Raw genomic sequence first — 27,446 nt, 5'->3', positions numbered from 1 at the left:
AAGGTTTGTATTTGCTGTCATAGGGTTAGTCTAAACACAACATTTGTACTGCTTTAAGTATACTTGTATAGTTAAAGCAGTACAACCCCGTAATATGCATGTAGTTATATTGGTAAAGGTGCTTTATACAGGCATAACTGTATGACTAGGGCTAGTGCCAGTATCGCTGTTTCAGTAAAAAAAAGAAAAGAAAAGAAAAGAAAAAAATAATCACACTTGAAGTGAAATAGTTCTATAAGTACAAAAATCACGTTTAGACCAGTCTTTAGCATCAAACTGGCAGCTCATGTTCAGCTGGTTATTCACCATGACCCCTAACTCCTTTTCGGAGTCACTTCTTTCCAAAATACAGTTCCCTAGCTTCTGCGCATGACCAACATTCTTAGTTCCTGGATGTATGACCTTGGATTTAGCTGTATTAAAATGCATGTTGTTCAAGTTTATCATGCAATGCAGATAGCTCTGTAGAACTGACTTGGCCTTATCATTATTTGCCACTCCACCATTTTTTGTCTCATCCACAAACTTTAATAGCAACAATTTTATGTTTCCTCCCAGATTATAGATAACAATATTGAACAGCACTGGACCAAGAACAGATCTTTATGTGCTGCCAATAGAAACACCCTCACTGGATGATGATTCTCCATCTACAATTACTTTTTGAATTTGCTCACCTCCATGGTGACAGGGTGCACTTAGAGGACTGTTTGCTATACCTGTTTAAAAAGTATAACAAGGGCATATGTACAAATACCACCACTTGGGAGGTGCCATGAATGCAACTCTTGCTCTTAAGATAGTGTTGCAGAAATCTGCATTTTGGAGCTTCCCAAGAAAGGTTGATACCATAGTAGGGTCTTATAATTAAATGTATGTATCATGACTGTGACTCGGGAAAGTGGCACCTGATAGGTTCTTGTCTCACAGAATGCTACTATGAGAGAAAGGAGAAAAATAAAACAAGCAATTTCTAATAATCTCTAATGTTTTCCATGCAATATATACAAAAATAGTGGAATCCACTTTGCCTTTCATCCAAGGCATGTATTTGATTGCATCATGTCATAATGTAGAAAACTCATGGAGTCCAGCTGAGACTAACTGTACCACTGCAGCACATGAAGCTTCATACTACAGCTGTCATACAGTGGATTGGCACAGCATCATAGAAATGTAGGGCTGGAAGTGACCTCAAGAGATCATCTAGGCCATCTCCCTGGGATGAAGCAGGACTAAGTATCCATAGACCATCCCTGACATGTGCTGTCCTCCAACATGCTTGTAACCTTCCCATCCTGGGGCAATCTGCAAATTTTAAAAGCATACTATCCACTCCATTATCCAAGTCATTAATGAGGATGGTGAATAGTATCAGACCCAGGACAGACCCCTGCAGGACCCCACTAGATACATCCTTCCAGATTGACAGCAAAGCATTGATAACTGCTCTGTGAATGTCATGCGGGACAGTGTCAAGAGCATTACCAAAATCAAGATAGATCACATCAACTGCTTCCCCCCCATCCACTAGGCCAGCAACCCTGTCAAAGAAGGAAACTAGTTGATTTGGCATGATTTGTTCTTGACAAGTCCATGCTGACTATTCCTTATAATCCTATTATCCTCCAGGTGCTTACAAACTTGTTGCTTAATAATTTGTTTCATTATCTTTCCAGGTATATAAGTTAAAATGACTGTTCTATAATTCCCCAGGTTCTCTTTGTTCCCTGTTTTTAAAGACAGGTACTGTTTGCCCTTCCCCAGTCCCAGAGACGACCCGTACCCGCCGATAGTGTGGGCGCACAGCAAGAGCAGCAGTTCAGCAGTCCATGTGAGCACGCTCAGTACAAGCAAAGCACCAAATCTGGGAGGGCATGTGACCCCATGTGGTACCACCCCATGTCACCTCTGCTCAGTCCTCTGGGACCTCACCCACGCTCCAGGAGTTTCCAAAGATAAATGCCAACAGTTTCGAGATTGCTTCATCTAGTTCCTTAAGTACCCTAGGATGAATTTCATCAGACCCTGCTGACTTGAATACATCCAATTTATCTACATAATCTTTAGCCCATTCCTTTCCTATTTTGTGTTGAGTATCCGGTCACCATTAACATTTTTAATGCAGACTAAAGTAAAATAGGTTTTGAATTTGTAACAATTACTGTAGAGAGGGTCCTGCAAACAATAAATACAAATTACCCATTTTGAAGGGTGCCCTGTACATGAGAAATGAAGGAAAGAGTCCATTTTCTATACTACATATCACAACTTTCTCCAATAACGTAATCATGATTTGATCTTGACATACATTGGGTTTGTTTCTATATCAAAGTAGTTTCTTGTACTCTCATGACTTTCTGGTAATTTCACGACTCTCATTACAGAAATGACAAAACTGAAGACTTAACTACAATTCATATAATAGAACAGTGTCTAAATTTTAACCAAAGTTTAACATTTTATAGTTTGCCCATCTTCGGGAATAGAGGGCTATTGAAGTCAATGACTCCCACTGACTTGAATGGTGCAAGATTAAGGACAGAAAATGTTTCTTTTTCCTATAAAGGGCTGGGCTCTGTAGCTGTTCCACATGCAGGAACTGTACAGTTCCACATGCAGCAGCATTGCTAGATTGGTGTTAATGTTAGTAATCTATCATCTTCACAACCTGTATGGTTGCAAGACTTTCATAGTAGCAGTTTGCCTTATGTTTCAGACTGTCTCATATTGTCTAGAACTGTAATAGAAATAATTTTCAAACCAATTAGTTAAATCAGAGCAACATTAATAATGCGCTAATTATCCATCCTGGAAGATGCAAAATTTATTAATGCAAATATATTCAGATGCAATGTAATAGCACTGCATTGCATTCTAATGAGAAAGCTAGTAATGCAGTCTATCAAGGTAATATGTAAATAAAAAACATCCTTATCTTAGGTGCTTTGATGCAGAAGGCTAACCGAACTGAAGTAGTTTAGTCTTATTTCTGAGGCATCAACTAAATTTTTTCTGTATTTTGAAATAAAATTATTCTACTCTGCTTTATTATTCATTGCAAACAAAGCAACAGGAATATGTCAAAATGTATTTTCTGCTAAGAAATGTTGCCAATGAATATTTTTCACACAGATGTAACATTTGGAACTTACTGCAGAAATAACCAGTACAAATATATTGTGTCCTGTGATAATTGTGTAATTTTAATCTTATATACAAAATCCTCCAAAAGATGCATAAGAGGTATCTGCACTTCTGAAAATATATGCTTCAGCCTTTTTAGACTCTGACCTTTCACAAACAGCTTTTGTCATTTACAGTGATCAAACTTGAAAACCAGAATTAGGAGCCAAGCACCAAATGCTGTGTTGCTGTAGGTATTCCACTGTGTCCCTGTAAATCACTGCATGGATGGATTATAAACCCACATTACCAAAAATACTGCACACAAAGAATCATCAGAGCCCTACTAAAAATGTTGGTCATCACCTGTACTAAGAGACTGTATGAAATGAATTTAAACAGATGAGTAGTCCCACTGTAGTTAATGGGAACATTTGCATGCTTAAAGTTAAGTTTATGCCTAAGTGTTTGCAGGCTCAGAACCTGCTCCTTCATCCTCAAAGGGTTCTGAATTGTTTGCAGGGTCACCTGCAGTATATTTATTAATAATCAGCATTTTCTAGAGATATAACTAAATGACAACCAGCACCAGTATCTGCTAGTCAGCAGAAGAAATATGATTTAAAATTTGCATTCTAGATCATCATATTTCATTCAACTGAAACTAGTGTGACAGTATGTTCCATAGAACGACAGACATTTTGTAAGCCAAAAAATATATTTTGTGTGTCACACAAATTTACTCAAAGGACTTTCTTATAATTCTACATAGTTATTGTCCAGTTTACAATTCCCTGTCCATCTATACTGACACATTTTTTATATTTTTATCCCAAACAAAGCTCCCGGTCCTTGTTTGCTTTTGGTGAGTTGGAGAAGTTATTTTTAAATAATAATTAAACAAAACAAAACAAAACAAAAACCATCCAGCCAAACAATAAACACAGAAGAAGCCTGAGCACCCATCCCCCATGGTCAAAAAGAAAAGATAATGAAAAAATGCAGTCCAGGATTTTAAAGCTGACATAGTTCTATAAAAAAAAAGACTATGAATTCACAGAGTGAAAGAGATGAACATGCTGTTCACCTGCAGATCTTCAATATAATTTTCATATCAAGTGTTAATGACAGGTAACCTCCCTAGAGATTCATTCATTCATTTCACTTCCAGGTTTCTGCACAGCCACTTTGGCATGATGCGAATTACAATTAATGCTAAGCAGCCAGGAGTTGTTTGTTAGATTATTAGAGTCAGTGAAGCTGAATGACTCATTCTATGCTATTTACAGAACCAAGGCAAGCAATTCATCACAGAACAGATGTTACCTGAATCCCTATAGAGGACCGTCGACTCTTAAGAAACTCCTCAGCTTTTGTCACTAAAATGGCCTTGTCACTGGTTCGTACTGAAGTGATTTGACTCTCAGAAGCATGGCGCTGTGCAGCGGCCGTTTCCATGGCAAGATTCATGGCCTTGTTACTGTCCAAACTGTCTGTAGAGTTGTACATCCCTCGACCATCTTGAGGCCATGGGGAAATCCTCTGAGTCCGGCTATCATGATATGCATCCTGGGTGGATTCTGTGCTGCTCTGTGCTGTAATTGAGATGAGTGGCTTGGAAGTGGTACGTGGAGGTACCGGTGGCGGCGTTTTTTTGTAACTTGTATAAGTTACAGCTACAGAAGGAATAAAAAAAAAGAAATCAAGATTAATTTGTTAATGGAAATATTGTGCTTTATTGGAGAAAAATGTAAAATAGAGACTGTGCTACTTAAAAACCAAAGACAATTGCAAAATAGTGTTCATCTGCAAAGCTCGCTATCAGCACAAACTCTTTCTCATACTAAGATGGGTATCCATAGCAACAGGTTTATTTTATTTCATCAGGGAAGCAAGGATTGAAAACGTTCCTCATACTAAAATGAGAACCCTTGATTACAGTGAAGATGAAAGGAGTTAGCACGGATTTGTTGTGCATGTCTGAGTACTGAGAGTGATGTGCAGATTTGTATACATTACTGCCCATGGGCTGGTTCTCCATGGGATAAAGCTGATAGCAGGAATGAGGGATGATTTTTTCACCTCATGTAATCATTTGAACTCTGGACTCTTCACTGATTCAGTGGGGAATTAAGAAAGCGATAGCAATATATTGAAACAAGAAATTCTTCGACAGACTCTTCCACTGAGCAGCAGCACTTTACACTTCTGATCTTTCAATACTAATTTTAGGTTTACTGTTGGATATAGATTTACTATATGACAGTAATATGACTACTTAAATGGGAATAAGGATTAAAATATATATGATTAAAACAAGCTACAAATATTAGTCAAGTAGGAAATTCTGTACATATAAATCTTTCTAAAATGCAAAGACTAAGAATTACCTTTAAAACCAAAACAGACTAAAATACCTTTATCTACAGTGACATTTTGTCCATATTCCTGTAGTAAATTTTAAATGCAGTGAGAGTATGTTGAAGGGTGCTGTTTTGAAATAGACAGAACCAGCAAAAGTACAGATCTAAAAAGTAAGACAAAAATGATGCTGAAAGAACAGGCTACACATCAGAGGGACAGTGAACTAATATCAACAGGATGAATCAGGTTTGCTTCTGGTTTGACTCTAATCCCATCCTACAGCAGAGAGTTTGACAAAGCATCAGGTGCATCCAGGAGAGACTACAAAAGGGAGAGAATCCTGACCAGGAGAAATCTCTTGCTTTTTGGTATTTCAGGGAACAGAAAAATAACAGTTTGCAGAATGGTAGAAAACACTTTATTTATTTTGTGATCACTATCATACCATAACCAATCGGAATTTTTAAATCCAACCCAACTGACTCGAAAGGGACTGCACTAACGCCAGGTCCATTCATTAGTTTGTACTGTTTTGGTAGAGGAGTGATTTGTTACTGAAATAGTTAGACCAGTACAACTGCTAGGGTGGATGCAATTATACGGATACAATAGTGCCTTATACCAGTATAACTTATTCCCCTTCCCATGCAGGAGTAGTTATAGCACTTTTACATTGATATAATTGTGCCCACACTAGCGGAGTTGTACTACTTTAACTATACCGCTATTGTTACCAGTACAACTTGTGTGTGTAGATAAGGCCTAATAAAGCTACTTTTAACAGCAAGGGTTTTCATTTTGCAGGGTTTTGTAAAGGTGACCCAGGTAAGCCAGAGACTCAGGCAAAGAGTGCCTCCTGCTGTAGAGAGGTCACACGATAAGCAAAGCACTAGGCCTGAGTGACTATCCACTATCAGGAGAGGCTGACTAAGAAGCTGCTAGCCATTGTAACTTCTGCTGAGAAAGAATGAGAGGGTTACCACATGGGGCAAGTGGAGCCAGGAGAAAACTGCTATTCTTCCATTTTCTTTTTATCATTGGTAATCTCAGATGAAACAGGAAAAAGTGTGAGTACTGGGGAAGAAAACCCTTCAGTAGGAGCCCAGTTTGAACCTACCACTTATTTAAACAGCTCCAATTCTGGTGGGAATTTGAGGAGGCTCTTGCCTTTGAGTTAAAGAAGTTTAAAGGAACAGGGACAATAGATAGTCCCATCAGATTCAAAAGATGCCAAAGACCTCACAGACCAGACCATCAAATGTTTGAAATATAGAAGGTGTTGTGGTGTTAGTGGTGGGCTGAGTGGACATTGGTGACCAAATTCTAGACACAGGACAAACAGTTCATGTTTGTCACTGCACTGACTATTGTTACTTTACTTGAAGGGCACTTGTGGTGACACAAAGACATACAAATCTTAAACTGATTATAATGAGTGGGAATGGGCAAATGACAGGTTAATGTGTAAAGTGTTTGAATAAAAAGGAAATATGTTTAAAATGTTGAATTATAAAACTGGAATGTTCATCATTATACTTCCTTACATATTGTTCAGAAATCAGATTATGCTTTTTCTGCCTAATTCTGCTTGTGCCATGTCTTGCTTCCTTGAGATGGAAGGGAAACTGCAAAACTGGGAAGGGGTCTTGAGTGTAAATCTGAACCTGGGGTTCAAAAATATAACTGTTCAAAGTGTGGTGCTACCGTCTAGGTCTGATGGTCATTCTTTAGTGCATTGTATGCCCAGGTAACTAGATTCTAGACAGTAAACATTAAGGTTACCGGACTGAAATGGCTGTTCAGGAATGACTGAAACAATACTGAATGATCTAGAAAAACATAAAACATTTCTCTTTAATCAATAATTACAAATATCTTGATTTATAATTTTAATCAACTATGAATATTTTCACTTCTCTTTAAAACAATGGAATGCTTGTCTCATCAATTTCCCTTAAGCCATCCTTGTCTGTAAACACTAGGACAACTATTCATAACAATCAGTATAGACTATAATAAGAACAGACTTTAATAAAAGAGTTTATTTGAGAAAATGAGAATGAAGAGACGGTCCAGATTCTGAGAGTTGATTCATTTTTTTAAAGCATGGTTGTACTGTTCCATCACCAAACTTATCTCCTATCAGATTTGTAACTACTGGTTGAGAAGACAAAACCAAACAAAAACACTTTTCAAATGCCAGGGCAGCTTTTCAGAATGTAGTTGTCCTCTCAGAGATGGAGATGAACACAGTATTTGGAAATTACAATAGTATCTGCAAAGCTTAAACAATGGCTCAAATTAATGATGGTGCTGGAAAAGGTAGATGCAGGTGGTCACAGTGCTGGAAAGCATTAGAAATAGCGCTACTGGGATGAAATTAAGTGGGTGAAATCCAGATAAGGACATTAAACTAAGACAGGTTATCTGCATTATAACTAATTTATTATATTTCACCAGCTGTCTTCATCCCAAAGAACAGCAGTGAGCAATGAAGCATATGGTGAATGTGACAATGAAACCTCATGGGCAAGCATAATCCTAATACACAGGCAATAGGTCCCATTTCTACCCTAACAAAATGTAAATATTGAACTTGTTCAGCATACTTCCACAGTTAGCTTAATTTCTATCTTGCTTTTATAAAGTTCCTCTCTTGGAAGAATTAGTGTGGTAGTTGTTTGACTATTAAATCTTACCAAAAAAAAAAAAAGTAAGAGTTACTTCTGTGAACTTAATATTGTTTTTGGCCTTCTGCTGGGTGAGCTGTCTTACAAATACAGAGGTAATGATGAAAAAAGATCTAAGAACATAAGCAATCTTAATATATATTTACAGTGAGACATAGCAGCAAAAAAGTCAAATGAATTTCCAGGTTGCAGACACAGATATAGGGTTTCCAACTTTCTAATCACGCAAAACTGAACACCCCTGCGCTGCCCCTTCCCTGAGGCCCTGCCCCTGAGCCACCCCTTCTCCAAGGCCCTGCCTCCTGCCGTCACTCTCTCTCCCCCACCCTCACTCACTTTCACTGGGCTGGGGCAGAGGGTTGGAGTGTGGAATGGGGGTGAGGCTCTCTGGTGGGGCTGGGGTGCAGGAGGGGGTGTGGGCTCTGGCTGGGGGTGTGGACTCTGGGGCGGGGACAGGGATGAGGGGTTTGGGGTGAAGGAGGAGACTCCAGTCTGGGGAAGGGGGTTGGGGTATGGGAGAGGGTTCGGGATGCGGGGTCCCGGCGGTGCTTACTGCAGCTCCTGAGAAGCAGCTGCTACGTCCCTGCACCCCTAGATGCATGGGCAGTTCCTGGCCAATGGGAGCTGCAGAACCTCCCAGGCCGCCCATGCGTCTAGGGGCTGCAGGGACCTGCCAGCCACTTCTGGGAGCCATGCAGAGCTAGGGCAGGTGGGGAGCCTGCCTGAGCCCCCGGCCCCTGCTGCTCCACTGACTGGACTTTTAACGGCCCAGTCTGTGGTGCCAACCGGTGCCGCCAGGGTCCTTTTCGACCAGAACAGTTGAAAACTGGGTGCCTGGCAACCCTACACAGAGATCAGATCATTAGGCAGGGAAGTTAAAATCCATACCTATGCAGCTGGTGAGATCACACCTGGATCTGTGTTCTGTAAGGGCTGCTTTAGTGCCAGAGAGAACTAGAAGCTTGGAGGCGCTAACAAAAAATGTTAAAATACTGGACGATCTGATTTATGGGGAAAGATTAAAGGGCCAATCCTAGTGGTTTAATCACTCAAGTAGTTCCAGTGAAGTCAATAGGATTATTTGTATGAACAAGGTGAGCAGGATTTTGCTTTAAATGAACACAAAATGTATTGCTTAGCTAAGTGATAACCAAATAGAAGGTGAGGGATGTGCTGACGGGGGCAAAAGAATCCTGCAGTAGGCAGATGTGGGAGCTGTCCCCTACATTAGGCCTCATCTTGAGCTCTAATATTTAGAGATTAGCTAAAACCTGAAGCATCAGGTTTAATATCTCTTCCAAAACTTTTGTCAGCATTAACTATTATGTCTCTGGATAGTCTTCTTATCCATAAAAGTGTCCAATTCCTTCCAAATCTCGCCAAGTTCCTTGCCTCAGTGATCTCCTGTGGCAATGAGTTCTAAATGCATGTTGTGTGAAAAAATATTTTCTCAATTTTGAATTTGCTACCTTTTAATTTCATTAAATTTCCCCTTGTTCTTATGTTCTGAGATCGGGAGAACAGAAGCTCTCAATCTACCTGCTCTTTACCATTCCCTATTTTATACAATTTTGTCAAGCCCCCTCTTATTCGTCTCCTTTTTAGCATACACAATTCCAGTCTTTTCAATCTCTTGACTCAGTTTTTTCATACGCCATTTTTCCTAGAATGTTCAATTAGCTCCTAAGTCCCGGCCTTCAGTGGAACAATTCACACACACACTGTGAGGAGGCCTGGAGCAAGTCAGTGCAGCCTCTGAATACATAGTGCGGGTTGAGCAGAGGCATGCCTGAGCTTCCTTGGAAATGCCCTGATTCAGTTTCTATGTAAAAGCTTATTTCCAATGTAAAACAGCATTCCTGGATAACACAGAAAATGCCCAATCTATTGAGGAACATGCGAAATTTGATGTGAGTTTTTTATTTCCCTATTTTAGGTGAATGATTTTGATGTTTAATCGCTGGCCATTTTCAATACACTGTGCAACAATCTTGCTGTCGAGCACAGAGGCACATACAAAGTAAAAATGACAGATTGCTTCCACACTGACAATTGATCTGTGACATCTACAGCAGCTCTGAAGCACAAAGAGAAAAATGAGTTGGCACCAGTAGTCAAGAAATATTATGGGATTGTTTTAACCTGAAGATGTAAAGAAGTACGAATGAAAGAGGTTGAGACTGTCTTTCCTATTACATTTGTAGGTTACCTCAACAAAGATAGTTTTATTTTTATAAACAGGAGAAACCTTTTTCTGGAAATCAGAATTTACAACTTATCTTCATCAGTTAGTTACTGATCATCCCAAAACAAGGAAATGAAGTGTACAGGTCAAGACACACATAAAAACCTCCTTCCTTATGCTAAATTATACGGATGTCTTATAGGCCCCTTAGAATAGCAGTACAGGCTATTTAGATACTTGTCCATCGTTAATGCAAACATATACACACAATTGCCTTGTGTTTTCCTATTAGGAAACAAATTTTTAGGCAAATTTATGTCAGGACAATAAAGTGCTTCTATGTTGATTGACAGTGGGTTAAAGTAAAAGATGATATAAAGTTGGTGTAGGTTGGTCAAGAGAAAGGAGTTGTGTAGTGTAATATGCATAAAATTGGCATTTGGTGGGCAGGAAAAAGAAGAGTAACACTCTTTCCCCCCCTTTTTTTTGTAGGGACCAGATTTAGTCCTAGTACAATATAAGCAGGTGCAACCTCATCCAAGTCAATTCCCATTAGCTGATGTTATTGCTATCTTCCCTCAATATGTAAATTACACATGATTTGCACACCCACTCAGTGCCAAATTGGCACACTATATTGTCACTTATCATATCATGTATAATACATAAAACTCTCTATCACCACTGAGTTTGGCCCAAAGATGCCCATGAATGACACATCCTCTGAACCATGTTCAACTTTCATTAGTACTTGCATTATGATATCTCTTATGAAGCATAATCAGAAATCAGCATGCTAAGCACTGTATAGACACATTGTACAGAAGACAATCTCTGCCCCAAAGAGCTTACAGTTTAGGTTTCAGATGAGACACAAATGGTATAAATCCAAAGTATTTATACTGATTTCTCTCTTCAATGAAAGGCATTTTTAGATGTAACTGGTATAACTGAAAGCAGATTTTTCCCCTTACACCTCGTTGCATTTGGCTGAATTTTCTGAGTGTTGTAGAAACAGTTCTAGGAATAATTCGGTTACTCAGTCTAACCAATTTTTTTCAATGCAAATATAATTTGTACTAGAAATGAAATGCTCTTCAGACTGAGATTATTACAAATAACTAGGCCTAGGATTATCTAAGTGAATCAGGAGATTTCAAGATGAAAGGCAGGAGGTGAGACCTAGTATTTTGGATTGGAATTTCATGAGGTAACAGTCCAGCCACCTTCAAGAGATGCAGTTTTCTAATTCACCCACAGTTGTCAGTGCATTTGCAGGATGTGAGCACCCTTTTCTTATGAATCAATATAGCCATTAAACTCTAACTCAAGGGGAAGATGCCATTATCCAGCTGACAGAGATAAAGTTAATTGCATGATGAATTTTCTCAAAGATACCAGCAATTAAAAAGAATGGTTTCCCCTTGCTACACATGGGAGAAGATAGGGAAAGTACATGAGATTTCCTGAGTAACACGCTTTATTCATCCTGGGTATGGTTACTGTGCTGGAGGCGATGCACAGGCACGCTCCCTCAGTAGGTGCTCCAGGGGGCATCTTGCTTCAGGAAGATACAATGTGCCCCTGATTTCAGAGGCACAAGACCACTGAGCTGCTGTTGAAGAGAATTAACTGTGCTTTCTCCTGCGGGTGCTAGTTCTTTTGACTAGCGCAGAAAGAAGGTGAGGATAGTGCTACCTTGGCACGTCCTTTGCTCTGCCAGAGTGCAAAGCCTTCAACTGTGCAAGAGGAAAGGTTCCTTGTGTCAGCCAGTTTAAGAGTGTGACAAAATCTGCACCCAAACGTAGAGAGTACTACATAAATTCATTATGTGATCTTCTGATCATTATGAGAATTCTTATAATCAAATGCATTTACATAATTGAAAATGGGCACCCCTCAAGTGTCCTGAAAGCACTGCCTTGCTTTGTTAGAAATGCTTTCATATGCAGCAGGAATATGGAACTCTTTTTTTTTTTTTAAGTACTCATGGCTGCAAAAAAAAAATCACTTTTAAAAACAAAGAATAATGAACATTAAAAGACTATTGACTGCAGAAAGCAAATGAGCTTTTGAGTTATGATACCTTGAGCACTTAAATGATTTTATTTGCTGATCAAAGGATGCCCCTTTTCAGGAGTTTCCTATAAATCCAGTCCCATTTGAAGGATAAAAGCCCTTCCTTTAAAAAAGAGGTGTCTGAGACATGTTTTTTATATTTCATAAGCATGTTGTCAATCGACTTCACAATCTGGTCTCTAATGACCATGTAAAACAACTTTCAGAGATTAGGATAATATCACATAGATTCATTTCAATTTGACATAGACAAAAGGAAAGTAGAAATGTGAGATCTAGCCAGGGGTCTCTTTCCTGCATCATTAATACATTTCTGCACTCAATAATAATGAGATGCTTTAGAAATGTTTAGATATAAAGCATATGTGGCTTTGGGCTATTAAACAAAGATGGATCAACTGAAGGAATGGGCAAAAGTTAACATAAATTAGTCACTTGGGGCTAGCCGGATAGTCTAGTAGCACTTGTAATGCACAGGATCCACATTTACACTCTTGAGCTCGGTCCCTCTCTTACATGCAGAAACAGTATGAACTTAGTATGTACCACAAGGAAAAAATGCCTCACCTTGCTGTGACCCTCCCCTCTACCTGACATTGAGTGCTGAAGGGCTCCCGAGGAAAAGGAGGTCACCATGATGAAGGGCATTTAAAAAGGAGAGCCACAAGAAACTGGGAGGATCCTAAAATATCTCAAACAAAAATTAGTCCTCTGAGTATAGATCTCAGGGAAATATTTCAATTTGTAGGAATTTTTCATGATCCGAATAAAGGAAAATACATTTTTGCACTTCTCCGCAGACACCTGTTACCATGCCCATTCCTTGCCTTCCAATTTAATTACTCCATGAAATTATTATTATTTAAAATCAAAACTGATCCGATAGCAAAAAGTATATGAAAGTCAATTAATTTGGACCAAAGAAAGTTAAATTGCAGGGAAACTTGTAATTTATAGAATACTATTTCAGACACAAAATAGGAGGAGACACAACACTTGCACCTGGTGAAATCAATAGTATGTGTGCAAAGTGAATGTAAAATGCTACCAAATCAGAATGGCAGTGTTTCACAGACACTCTGCATTTACATTGGACAAGGTTACTGTAGTATAAATGACTACACAAGGTGCAGGGTGGTGGCAAATCAGGCTTCAAGAATATATCCTTGTTATCCACTGGCTCTTCCACCCTGCTGGTCTGCTCTTTGGTTTCTTAGCCATTTCCTGCATGGGTGCCCACTTCTACCTTTTGTTCTCCTGGAAAAGGATCTTTTCGTCCTTATCCTGGGACCAGAGTGCCCCAGACTCCAGAGCCCGTCTCTTTCGGAATATTTCTGGGTGTTTTACTTCTAGGATAGAATTGGATATTGCAAACTTACAACCAAATTCTTTAAAAAAACAAGTTATATTGGAAATTAAAGAAAGAGTATATTTTAAACAAAAATAAATGATTTTCTTATGATAGCCAATCTGATTAGCTTTGGGGGAAAAGTAAAAATTTAGCTATCTTAATCACCATTCCAGGACAAAGAGGCTTACATGCTGACATGTTTCCAGAGATCAAATCTAAGGCTTGGTCGACACTACCAACTTATGTTAGGATAACTATGTTGCTCAGGCGTATGCAAAATCCACGCCCTTGAGCGACGTAGTTACAGCAACCTAATCCCTAGTGTAGAAAGCAATATGTTGATGGGAAGGTCTCTCCCATTGACATAGCTATCATCTCCCAGGGAGGTGGAGTACCTACATCAATGGGAGAAGTTCTCCCATTGGCTTATGTAGCGTCTTCACTAAGCACTACAGCAGAGCAGTTGCACTGCTGCAGCACTGTAAGTGTAGTCAAGCCAATAGTTTGGCCCAATAATTGGCCCCAAGCAGCCAAAAAAAAAAAAAGCTGCGATCGTGATCTGTGGCGGCAATTCGGCAGGAGGTCCTTTGCTCCCAGTGGGCGTGAGGGACCGTCCGCCGAATTGCCGCTGAATACCTGGACATGCCGCCCCTCTCCGGAGCGGCCGCCCCAAGCACCTGCTTGCCAGGCTGGTGCCTGGAGCCGGCCCTGCCCTCAGTGATAGCTCACCTGGAGCATTCTGGCATGCAACAGAGCAAAGCAACTACACTGAGTATTCCTCTCTGCAGTCAACCAACTTTGCTGGTCCAGATCAAGGGTCCTGGTTGTGACTGGCTTCTGTAGGGAAGAGAGGAGATAGCTCCATGATCTCTTTCCTCATGCATAGCCATGCAGCAAATAGTAATAATCTGGTCCAAAGTCTTGTCTGAAGACCGGCTGTATAGAAATGTTAATGGATGGGACCAAATCCTTTATATTTCTGTAGTTTTGAATTTGCTTGTAAAGTATTAAACATTGGGCCAGATCCTCAGCTGGCATAAATCGGTGTAGCTCCAATGAAGTCACCAACTAGGAAGTCAATGGAGATAGGCCAATTTGCACCAGCAGAGGATCTGGCAAATTATCATTATTACTGTGTGCAGTACAGAGGGGCTATGTTAGTGTCTATTGTGTCTGTATTTGAAAAATATATAGGACCGTTTTCTGAAACACCAGGTCACTGCTGCTGGACAAATCTTACACCAAATGATACTTTTAATGCAGCATGTGATGTATCCATCTGTTCTTGACATCTCAGCACTGAATCGAATCCATGAAGCCATTTGAGACAATACAAAAGCTTTATTGTTCATACGATACTTAAGATAAATTACAAGCCATTGGGCATGGTGCAGAAATGACTAGGTACAATTCTGTGGTTTACTAGATGATCACAACAGACCCTTCTAGCTGTAAAATTGATGAATCTATGTGATATTGTACAGGAAACCAACAAAACAAAAACTGGGAAATGTGACCACTACATTTTGAAAATGTTGAAGTCTAAGAGTAGCATTTTAACACACAGCAATCTCCTAATTAGAACTTGAAGGAGAACAATATAAAAGGAATTACAATAATCAAGTAATTCAGTGTGTAAATCATTGCTTCCATATTGGAAGAATCTAGCTCTGAAGGCAGTCCATTCTACATAGATGGTAAGATCTATTTTGACAGTGTAATTAATGTTAGTCTCAGAACAGAAATGTAAATCAAGCAAGACATCAAGGTCACACACTGTAAGCGTGTACTAAAGTTAAAAGAGAGATGTGGGAAACACCAACGTTGTGGAATCGTTGATGGACTAGTTACAAAGGGTTCTATTTTAGATCAGTTAATTAGCAAGAAATTATAGTCTAACCAGAATTTAGCATCCTGTAGACAGCAAAGTAGTGTTGACAGCTGTTTCACTGTTCTAGACAATTTCTTTGTTCTTCTAAAATATTTAAATTGCACTACAAAATACGATCTTAAATTTTCAGCAGCAGGAAGGAGGTGGGAAAAAGTGAATTTAATAATGCGACATTTAAAAAATATATTAGAGGCATTGAAAATATGTTCTTCGCTTATCAAAGGGCAGAAAAGAGGAAAAGGAACTACTGGGTAATCCTGCTCCTATTAAAATCAATGGGAGTTTTGCCACTGGCTTTAAGTGAAATAGGATCAGTCCCCATATTAGTATAATTCAGTGTTTCTCAACCCCATCCCTGGCCCAAGGAGGGTCATGAAAGACAATGAGAGGAGTCACAGGCTATTGAATATATTATTACAATCTATAGCCAAGAAAATCTTGCCACCCCCACCTTCCCACACACCTTTATTCTTCAAGGTCAAGTATTCTGTCAACCTCTCTAAACACACACACACACACACACACACACACACACGGTTATCATTATGATTGTTGATACATTTTTACTCTTACTTTTATAGGTGGTTGTGAAAATGTTTGACTTTCACTAAGGAGTCACCAACCTGAAAAAGCTGAGAAACACTGGTACAATCAATTAACCTTAAAAGAAGTATCATGCAATCATACAAGATGGTGCAAGATGACAGTTCTCCTAGATTAATGATAATTATAAATTACTAAACCAACTTTAATAATAAAAATAATACAATTAGTTTTTATATGATGCTTTTCATTTTAAAGGGCTCTACAAACAGCTAACCCTCACAATACCCAAGTGAGATGGATAATTATATCCTGTGTGTATAGATGGGGAAACCCACTTACCAAGGATACAGAAAGAGTCACTACCAGAGCCAAAAATAGAGTGGCTTCCAGTCCTGTGTTCAGACCAAACATCTGACTCTTTTGTACATAGCACATCACTGGTTTAGGTCTTGTACACCTAGGGCAGAATCCTGGCCCTACTGAAGTCAATGACAATTTAACCAATGGAGCCAGGATTTCACCTCTACTTTTATCCTTATGACTGAGCTGTTTTAGAAAAGAAAAGGATGAAAAAACACACACTCTTCTAATTCTGATTGTTGAGTTATGCAAAAATAGGGTTGTACTTATATCTATATCTGTATAGATATAGGTTTTGAGATATATTTGAGATATATGTATCTACCATTTCTGAATAGCCCTAATAATTGTAATTGTGGGCTGTTCTGGGGGTTTGCAAGACCCTTGATGTAATTTAGACAGCCTTGAAGGTCTGTCTTTCCAGGCTACCATATGGGCTGCAGTGCTGTTTAGAACTGCAGCTCTATCCCCGTTGTCCCCTTCCAGCTTTTAGCTCTACTTCATAACCCCTGCATCAGAGCTTGAGAGAGGGTCCTCAGGAGCAGCCACACACCAATATTCTACAGTACCTCAGCCAGAGGAATCCCCCCCTCCCCCAGCTGGATCTAGAGCTTTTGGGGCCCCTTTATAGTATCCAAACCCTTCTATATGAAATAAAGGGTCCAGAGCAGAGGAGAATCTCACCCCTTATCTTATTAATAACTTTATATAATTGGACCCAGATCTTCAGTTGATGTAAATAGGCATATGTCCAATGGACTTCAATGCAGCTATGCTCATATACACTAGCTGAGGATCTGGGCCCAAGTGCATACAAATTTGTATGTGAACTGGCAGGAGGCTCTGGACAAAATAAAATCAAAACAGACTTTATACACCCAGCACATGAACCTTTTTATGCCAACTCAGATATCAATGTTATGGCTCACTGCATATATTTCTATAAAAAATGAGGCAGGGTACCTGCAGGGCTTAAGGGAAGACTCCCTATGAGTTTTTCATCATTGCTGATGAAACCTTAAAGGGGTAAAAGAGCTGGAGGAAGGTTCCTGCATGCTTTGTAAGGTATATAAAAGGAAGGTATAGAAACACAACAACCGGTGAAGGTACACTAGGTCTTCCCCAGCTTCTACACAGGACAGAGTGGTCTGGTAGTATTGAACTAAATACTTCCAAGTGATGGAATTTACACATGCTAATGCTAGTCTCTAGCAAGCCAACAGAGTTCAAAGACCCAAGCAGTGAAGTTCCTTCTTTGCATGATTTTATTTTTTAGAATGATAGAATATAACACTGGAAGGGACCTCAAGAGGTCTTCTAGTCCAGTCCCCGGCACTCATGGCAGGACTAGGTATTATTCAGACCATCCCTAACAGGTGTTTGTCTAACCTGCTCCTAAAAATCTCCAATGATGGAGATTCCACAACCTCCCTAGGCAATTTATTCCAGTGCTTAACCACCCGACAGTTAGGAAGTTTTTCCTAATATCCAACCTAGTAGGATCAGGACATTAGTATATTTTAAAGAATTAGACTCTAATGATACCTTCAGATATATACTGAGAGCAATGGACATTATGTGTGAATATTTCAGTGTAGAATCAGGGTCACTGTGTGTTGATATATAATTTATTCTCATGGTACATGCATGCACGTTGGCCCAGTGTCAGAATCCAAAAATGCTGCTACAGATATCTTCTATGAGTCCTAAAGAGAAAGAAATATTAAATAGGGGCTCTGACAGTAATTAAAGTCATTGTGCAAATCATGATATAGAGAAGAGCCTTCTCTATATTAATTAAATTATTTATATTTGTTTAAATGCACACATACAGTAGTTGCCATTACAAATCTACATTTACCAGCAATCTCTTAGATACTGCATTTATTTCCTGTTCTTTGTGTAGGGACAAAGTGTGGAACCTTGGATACCAGTGTGTGGCACTCAGCCCATTTGTTTGCTCTCATATAGCTGGGCTTTATGTGCCAAACTGCACTGGATTAAAAAAAGATCAAAGCAGCAGTCTGGACTCAATCAATATATCTTTTTTTTGCGGGGGGTAAGAGACTAAAATAATTATTTGTATTGGTCAGAGAACCTTTTATTTTTAAGCAATTGGAGGAGCATATTTTTCTTATTTTTAATAGATTTGGATAATACTTGGGCATAGTGCTCATCAATGCATCGTAGCCAGGGCAGTTTTGCAATGAGGTTATATTGCATAGCTCCATCCATGACTGATACATTTCCCTATATTCAGTATATCCATAGTCTTGAAGAAGAAGTGTAACTCATCTTTATGGTTCAGATGGCAAGAAGGATGCTTGCTGGTTCAGTAACAGGCACTGTGCTCAACTGCAGCTCACCAGCTAAATGAAATATCGGGCATCAGGGGAGTCCTGAAGCATGGTTGTTGGAACATAACCTCACAAGTAACATTATCATTAACAGGACTTCTGTGACTAAATACCTACAGATCACACTCAAAGCTTCCCCATTTGGATCTAGTTATTAGAGATCATTTTAAAATTACAGAATTAAAAATAATTTTCAGCAAGAGAAAGGAAATCTGAAAGTCCAAGGATATTTTATTATTGACTGGTGAAGTGAGCTATAATTAGGGCCCTACCAAATTCACGGTTCATTTTGGTCAATTTCATGGTCATAGGGTTTTTAAAATAGTAAATTTCATTATTTCAGCTATTTAAATCTGAAATTTCATGATGTTGTAATTGGAGGGGTCCTGACCCCCCAAAAAGTTGTGTGTGTGTGTGTGGGGGGGGTCACAAGGTTATTGTAGGTGGGGTTGTGGTACTGCTACCACTTCTGTGCTGCCTCCTGCAGAGCTCAGTCCTCAATCAGAAGCCGCCACTCTCCGGCCGCCCACCTCTGAAGGCAGCAGCACAGAAATAAGGGTGGCATGGTAAGGTATTCCACTCTTCTGTGCTGCTGCTGGCAGGGAGCAGCCTGCAGAGCTGGTAACCCGGCTAACAGCCGCCGCTCTCTTGGCTGCTCAGCTCTGAAGGTAGCAGCGCAGAAGTAAGGGTGGCAATACCGTGACCAACCTAAAATAGCCTTGCGACCCCCCTGCAATTCCTTTTTAGGTCAGGACCCCCAATTTGAGATACGCTGGTCTCCTCTGTGGAATCTATATAGTATAGGGTAAAAGCACGCAAAAGGCCAGATTTATCGGGGGGAGACCAGATTTCATGGTCCATGACACATAACCCTAGCTATAACTGAAATCTATCTCATGCTATGTGACCAATTGGGGTTGGAATTATAGTTCAATAGTTTAATAAATATGGAATTCTATTTACTGTACCCTTTACTAGTCTGAGTGCAACTGGTTGAGATAGGTTCATTTAACTAAACCAATTTCCTACTATTCACCTATTTGCTACTCCATAAATTGTCCCAGCTACCAGCTGACAGAAAGGGGTCAAATATTGATTCAAATTATGTGACTGATTCCAAGGAACAGGGTCCTCTACAAGTTCCAGAACTGGTTATTGGTCACGTTACCACCCTCTAGAGCAAGAGTTTTCTGCTGTACCAATATAACCCTTATCTCCAGCTATTAAAACTTAAATGGGTCTGGGATTCCTATCTAAGAGACAGCCTCTCACCTTACATCCCAGTGACTCAGTGAAGATCAACTGCAGTGCACTTGCTATTCATTCCTTTGGTAGAATTCTCAGAGGCCAGAGTTGGGTCTTTTTTCATTTAAGAGCTCCTGGCTTTGGACCTCATTCCCTTTGGTGGTGCTCCAAGACCAGTTTAATGAGCTTCAGGGCACACAGTAAGATGATTACTATGCAGGTCAGCTCTGTTTGAATGCAGGTTTTTTTTTTTTTTCTTCTCTTTTGGTTTTATTTTAACTGATTATCTGGGGATTTTTTTCTATTAAGGCATTAGGGTCAAATCATGTTTCTCTCTCTCTCTCTCTCTCTCTCTCTCTCTCACACACACACACACACACACACACACACACACACACACACACACACACACACACACACACACACACACACAAATCTTCTATCCAAACCTTCAGTGGGCAGAACACACCCAGGACACTACTGAATGGCAAGAGGGGAGCAGCAGACACCCTGCTTGCCTTAAAGATGGGAATATGAATGCTAATGTCACCATTCGATGTACTTGTTCAGTTTACTTTGATCCACCTTTTATCTTGGAAATAAGAAAATAACAGGAATAGAAACCTGCTCCTTTGCTGCTGAAGGACCTCCTCTAAAGCAAGCATTTGGAGAAGGCAGATAATTTCATTCTTTAGTGCTTTCTCCTGATAGGGATAATTGAAAAAGTACTAGGAAGGGAAGGTCACAGGTCTGCAGAGAGTGAATTGGATGGAATAAACTGTTGAATAACCTCCAGAACTGACTGGTCTGAAAATTCCACTCCCTGCTGCCTGAAAAAAAGAATGTAAGTGGTTGGAAATGGAGTGCACTGGCCCTTTAAGCTGTTGAAAAAAATCCGCTGGGCCCAGCAGTATTACATTCTAGGTTTTTACGCTGAGAACATACCTGGGCAACAAGGAAGGCAGCTAACAAGAAAGAAGAAGTGGTCTCATAGAATCATAGAATCATAGAATATCAGAGTTGGAAGGGACCTCAAGAGGTCATCTAGTCCAACCCCCTGCTCAAAGCAGGACCAATTCCCAGCTAAATCATCCCAGCCAGGGCTTTGTCAAGCCGGGCCTTAAAAACCTCCAAGGAAGGAGACTCCACCACCTCCCTAGGTAACGCATTCCAGTGTTTCACCACCCTCCTAGTGAAATAGTTTTTCCTGATATCCAACCTGGACCTCCCCCACCGCAACTTGAGACCATTGCTCCTTGTTCTGTCATCTGCCACCACTGAGAACAGCCGAGCTCCATCCTCTTTGGAACCCCCCTTCAGGTAGTTGAAGGCTGCTATCAAATCCCCCCTCATTCTTCTCTTCTGGAGACTAAACAAGGGTCTCAGGGTTGCAGTGTGCAGTTTGGAAAAAAAATCCAGGCTGCTAACTCTGTTTAGGGCCCGAGGCCACAGTTTTAGAGTGTAGGTGGGTACAAGCTCCATATTCCTGCAGTAATGAGGACACATTGAACATTGTAGTTTCCTGGCAATGTTGAGAGTCATAGAGCAGGATGTCAGCAAGGCATGCTGGGAAGCAGATTTTGTATATTAGTAACTTTCTTCGCTCATAATGAGAATTTGACAGACCTGCAGAGATCCAGAAATACTAAGGGTCTCTCACAGAGACAGGAAAGTAAACTGTTAGTTTAAACTATATTTTTCCTTTCAGGCCAGTGTTGTCCTGGATACATTTGGGGGTATGCATGTTTGACTTTGAACTTAGCTATAAAGAAGAGTTTGTGATATGTAAACAAGACTGGGGAAAAAGGCATCTCTGGGAATGGGAATTCTTGGTGTTTGCTTTGGACTTTGCCATATACCCTCTTAACCAGAATAAGAACTGGGCTGGGCAGTGGAATCTCAGAATATGGCATCACTACTAGCAGCAGTGACAAGGGTGAGCAGCAGCAGTGACAGCATAGCAACAGTGGCAAAGAAATCACTTGTTCACTCTCCTCGGTCCCCTGGGGCTAGAGGTGAACCCACTTGAGCACACCCCTGGACTCAGGTACTTCATTGAACTCAAGCAAACTGTGAGTGGGGTGCAACAGTGGGGAGTGGAATGTTAAAGGGACATTTGTCCACTGAACTTTCACACCACAAGATGGGAAACTGAAGCAAAGTGTTGCCCAAGATGCAATGGGGCAAGTGTTTTACTTATTGTCTGCATACTGCTGAGTCATTGTTTTCCCAGATTAATGCTGGACAACAAAGCATTAATGCTCCCCTTCATAAAAGTTTTCTTTTGTTATACACAGACTCAATGCTTGTGAGTGGGGAAGTAATGCCTATCACAGGTACCCACGGGTGGTGTTTAGTTTTCCCTGATTTCTGGGTGGGGGCTTGAGCTGGCTTTGTTTAAAAATTGAACTCAGCCCTTCCTGCTACTGACACCACTTGGCAGAAAGGTTACAACATTATCCCCTTAACAAACCAATGGAACATAAGAACAGCCATACTGGGTCAGACCAAAGGTCCATTTAGCCCAGTATCTTGTCTACTGACAGTGGCCAATGCCAGATGCCCCATAGGAAATGAACATAACAGGTAATCATCAAGTGATCCATCCCCTCTCACCCATTCCCAACTTCTGGCCGTTCTTATAGAAGATGGACAGAAAGTTAACCACAGTGAAGCCTAGTTAGTCTTGGCAAGAGTCACACAGAGGAGTGGGAGTTACCATTGGCCTCCAACAATGTGGACTGCTTTGGCTTCTTCCCGATTTAGATAAGGCCAAAAGTACAGGTACTGTCCCTGAGTCTCCAGGTTCACATTCATCGCTAATCTGGTGTTTCCTTTCTTGGAGTAAGATTACATCATTTTGAATTCTACCAAGTAAGTAGCCTGAGTTCACTGTTCAGGTGGTATGGCAAAAAATAACCCTGTTTTCCAACCTTGCTGAGGTTAGGAGAGAGTTTTGCTTCCTCCCACAGAAGAAAAAAATAAATCTGACAAGCAAGGGTGGATAGGGATTCGTCCAGTGGATAGCCCAGTTTACCGGCACAAAAGGTAGCCCATAGTAGTCATCAGTACTCAAGAGCATGTCCTGGGATCACATATGTCCCTGGAAAGTGGTTTAAATATTGGAAGAGATGACTATGGTAACGCCCTTTCCAAATGTTATGAGGATACCCTAATGCTTCTAATGGGATGAGCAAATGTGTCCCACATACTATTGAATAAAGCTGTAGTTTTCCTGCCATTCTGAATTAATCCTATGTGTCCACTGACATTTGTAATCATCTTTTGACAAACTAAGCTATATAAATGTACATCCAAAATAGATAGTTCCATAATTAAATTCAGAGATGAAATATTATACTTTTTCTGCTTCTGATTTACATTTTCTCTTACACTATTAAATCTTTTAGCTTAGTCTAGTGCTACAATTTCTAGTCTGTGCTACAATTTCATTTCTTTACAACACTGATAAAAGGCAGCCACCCTCTTATCACTAACGTTTCAACTAATAATGAAATTGTGTTTCCTGTTAATTTTCTAAGAAATGGCTTTAATGACTTTGCCAAGAATGGCTTATAACATCAGCAGTGGGAAAATATCTGACCAAATTAATCTTCCTAAAGATTCAGAAGGTTGAATTTGCACTGAAGGTTGAAATGGAATTTTGACCTTTGTAGCTTTTATTTGAAAGAAGCCTATGGGCATGTTAAATATCTGCTAGCCTCTTATACCATATTGTATCCAATAACTTCTTTTACAATTTTCAGATAAGTAAGGGAGAAAATAAGGGGTTATTTGAAATGTAGCAATAATATGAAATGAAGCATCTAACCTGCTAAATACCGAAGACAGAAATATGAAAGTGTTATTCCATGGTTTTATAGCTAATGACTTGTTTGGAAACTGGAAATTTCAATTAATATTGAACCACACAATCAGTGCTCTCCCTTGCAAATCTAATAAATATTTCTGATTTGAATATTTGTCTTACATCAGTAACCCCATAAAAGTTAAGAACAAACTTGTTGAGTCGCACAGGGGTAATAATTTTGATTAGAGAATGTCACAAACTGAAAAATCTGAACACAGATCCAGATTTGGAACTCACTAAAGGTGTTTGGAACCAGAGTTTTATTTAGGGCCCCATTTCTAATTACCATTTTTCCTATAGTCCTTTTCTTACTACGGTGTCACTATTCCCTGACCTTGACAAATAAGAAATATTACATATTTAGGCAACAAAATCTACCTGATAAATCATTCCAGAAATAAGAAGGAAATCATGCGTGAAATGAAGGTTAGAGTTTTCAAAACCACATCATTTAACCAGCAGACTGCTAATCAATGTATAGCATTTTTCATGAGGAAAAACAATGTGATGCAGTCATATTTATTGTCTATCTGATGATTCTGCCAAACGTATCATATTCTATTCAACTTTATGACTTCAGGAAAAAGAAAGTGATCTCCTGAATGGGATGGCTCTGTTTAAACTGCAATGCAAAGTCACAGTATCTCAAGTAAATAAATCAACCAACTTGTCTTCTAAGTTAGATCTAGAAATATTCTAACTTTGGTGCCTAAAGTTAGGTACCAAAATCTATATTTAGGCACCCAGGTTTGACTGCTTTGGCCTCAGTCCATGCAACAGTATCTTCATATTCATCATACAATGCTATACAACAACTGGGAAAAATGTAGTCCCATTGGTGGCTATTAAAAGTTTTATTGCTTTATATATTTTATCCCTTGATGACAGAGCTATTAAAGCTTCTAAACACGAGATGAAAATGTGTATACACGTGGTGAGGGAAGTAACAATGACTATTTGTATTTTAGGAGTTGCTTACAATATCTCATTAAGCTGTGTTGTATAAAATGTTACATTGAAGATAAAATAACACACAATGCTCTTGGTAGCACTATATGCCAATGATATTGAAAGACAACAAGTGCTTTCTGCTCAAAAGCTCCTACTGCTCTTCTGTATAGTAAATATCAACAATCAATTTAAGTAGGCTTGTATCATTTTTTGTTTGGGTTATATTTTTACTTTCTATGAATGTGGCAGCTCATTTCAGCAATATGAGGATAGGGCAGTATCATTGAATATGATGGAATATATTTGGGAATGTAAAAATAGATTTGGATAACTTCACAAATGTTATAATGGATTCAGTTTAGTTTTCTAACTTATCTGTACAATCTTTGCTCACCTTTCTCTATAAATGACAGTTAAAAATAATAAAATAATAAAATTAATCTCTTTGTTAAGTAACTTAAAAGAGAAAAAGTAACTCTAAAGGTCTGAAAGAATCCTAAAAATGAGTGGAATAATAATGATTACTGATGAGTAACAGTGAAGATACGTGAAATAAGCCACAGTATATGCTCATCTGTCATAGCCTTTCCAAAGTTAAGTAAGTTACCTGCCCTACTCCTAAGAGTTTGGACCATATTTAAACCCCATCTTCCCTTTTTGCACCTGCAATTTAAGGGCCCCACTGATTGTGAATGTAACTGATCTCCTTTAGATGTTTACTTCAAGATATGCAGGTACAATCAATTATTTAAATATCTAAATAACACCATTTTTTGCCTGCAATTATTTGCACTTGCAAAACTGTGCAGGTGAACAAAGCAGGTGAAGTTAAGTCTAGGCTGAAATTCAGGCCCATTGTATTCCAGGCCCACTTACAAGTTCTAATAAAAATGAAATTATTCATAACTACACATTCAGACATGCAGGCACTAGTACAATATTAAAGGAAGGCCTGATTCTCAATGTACTATATCAATATAAAAGACAATATCAATTATGATAATTACACAGGAAAAACAGGTTTTCAGTCTCATGCACCATTTTCCATCCTGATTAGAGGCCAGCATAGATTTTCTTACCTGTTGTTGACCTGATAGTTGAGGTGATGTTGGAAGATCCCATAGCAGGGATACATTCATCATCTTGGGAGTAACCTGCCTGAATGGCCCGCAGGTAACTGTGGCTTCTTGTTCGGAAGCATCCAGGGAGGTCAAGGGCATCCATTGCCTGAGCTTCAACTTCGCTAAACACTGATTCACACACCGACTCAAATTGCCCATTGACCTCTGCTTCACTCATCTGAATAAATAACAACAATGCATTTGATTTTTGACTTGCTTTGTTTGTGATCATCACGGCTTCAACATCTCTCAAGTGGACACCTGTGCGTTGATGAAGAACTGTTTAGCAAATAATTAAAGATTAGGAAACCCTTCTGAACACGTTCACATTTTAGCACTTTACATTAGCCATATACAGTATGTTACATGCAATAAGTTTTAGATGACCATCGTTAGTTTCCATTTGGTATATTTATTTTTAATAAGTATGAAGAACACTAACAGATAAATCCAACATCTCTATACACTGATTAGGAAATCTATCCACTATCACAACTGGAGAGTCAAGACCCATTCAATACCATTTAATTGTATCTGGTCTTCTAACTGAGACATTGAATCAAACTAGTCTGAATTTTCAGACTCTGAGTTATATTTACCCTAGCCTGTAAGCATAGTGGAGAAGTGGGCTGAGTAGTGCCTTCTGGGCACAACTCAACAAATTTACTGGCCACATAGGTGTGAGTGTACAATGCCCTTTAAAGGGGATGTTGCAGATTGTTCTTTTCCCCTTGCTATGAGGGAGCTTCAGGAGGTATCTATGTCACACAGTGCCACGATTTAAGCCCAAAATGTGCTGACAGAAGAAAAGAATCACTTGCATTGCAACAGAACAGATGCGTCTGCAGCTGTATGAGTTGCCCTCGATTGGGATGGTGAAGTGTCTGTATGTGATTGAGAGCTGACACCACACTCTGGAGCTTTTTTATTAAAATTTGTCAACAAAAAGCAATACTTGGTCCATGAGTAATTGAACATGGGTGAGGCCTTATTTTTTTTCTTTAGAGACAGGTTTAGAGAGGTAAATGGACCAGCAGGCTGGAAACAGAATGTCTGTATTTAGCTAGGGGACACCAAGGAAACCATTTACAATGGACAAGATAAGTTGGGAACATAAAGATGAGGTAAACAGTAAGCTGTACATGGACAGTGCATGGAGCAGGATTGGTTTTTATAAAGTAAACCCCAAACACATGATGGAATGTCTAGTGAATGTAATGTGATGTGTAAATGTATATAAAGGAAGGGGGGTTTTGTGTGACTTTGGATGTGTGGTATGCCCCATACCCACCCCTTATGGTTGAGTCAG

At 39.5% G+C, this 27,446-nt stretch overlaps 1 protein-coding gene across 15 annotated transcripts in view; it reads right to left on the bottom strand.

Moving 5' to 3' along the window:
- DLGAP2 (DLG associated protein 2) overlaps positions 1 to 27,446 on the bottom strand; it is a 655,212-nt gene that overhangs the window by 37,161 nt on the left and 590,605 nt on the right. For all 15 annotated transcript variants that reach the window (XM_008163720.3, XM_065590150.1, XM_005289668.5 and 12 more), the window contains 2 exons: positions 26,096 to 26,315; positions 4,453 to 4,802 (listed from right to left, as the gene is read on the bottom strand). In XM_008163720.3, the coding sequence (XP_008161942.1) occupies positions 4,453 to 4,802; positions 26,096 to 26,315 (570 nt within the window). The remainder of the gene's footprint in view (positions 1 to 4,452; positions 4,803 to 26,095; positions 26,316 to 27,446) is intronic.

The sequence above is a fragment of the Chrysemys picta genome, chromosome 3, assembly GCF_011386835.1.
Source record: "Chrysemys picta bellii isolate R12L10 chromosome 3, ASM1138683v2, whole genome shotgun sequence".
Lineage (NCBI taxonomy): Eukaryota > Metazoa > Chordata > Testudines > Emydidae > Chrysemys > Chrysemys picta.
The sequence above is the reverse complement of the archived record's forward strand: the minus strand, read 5'-3'. Positions and strand labels throughout refer to the sequence as shown.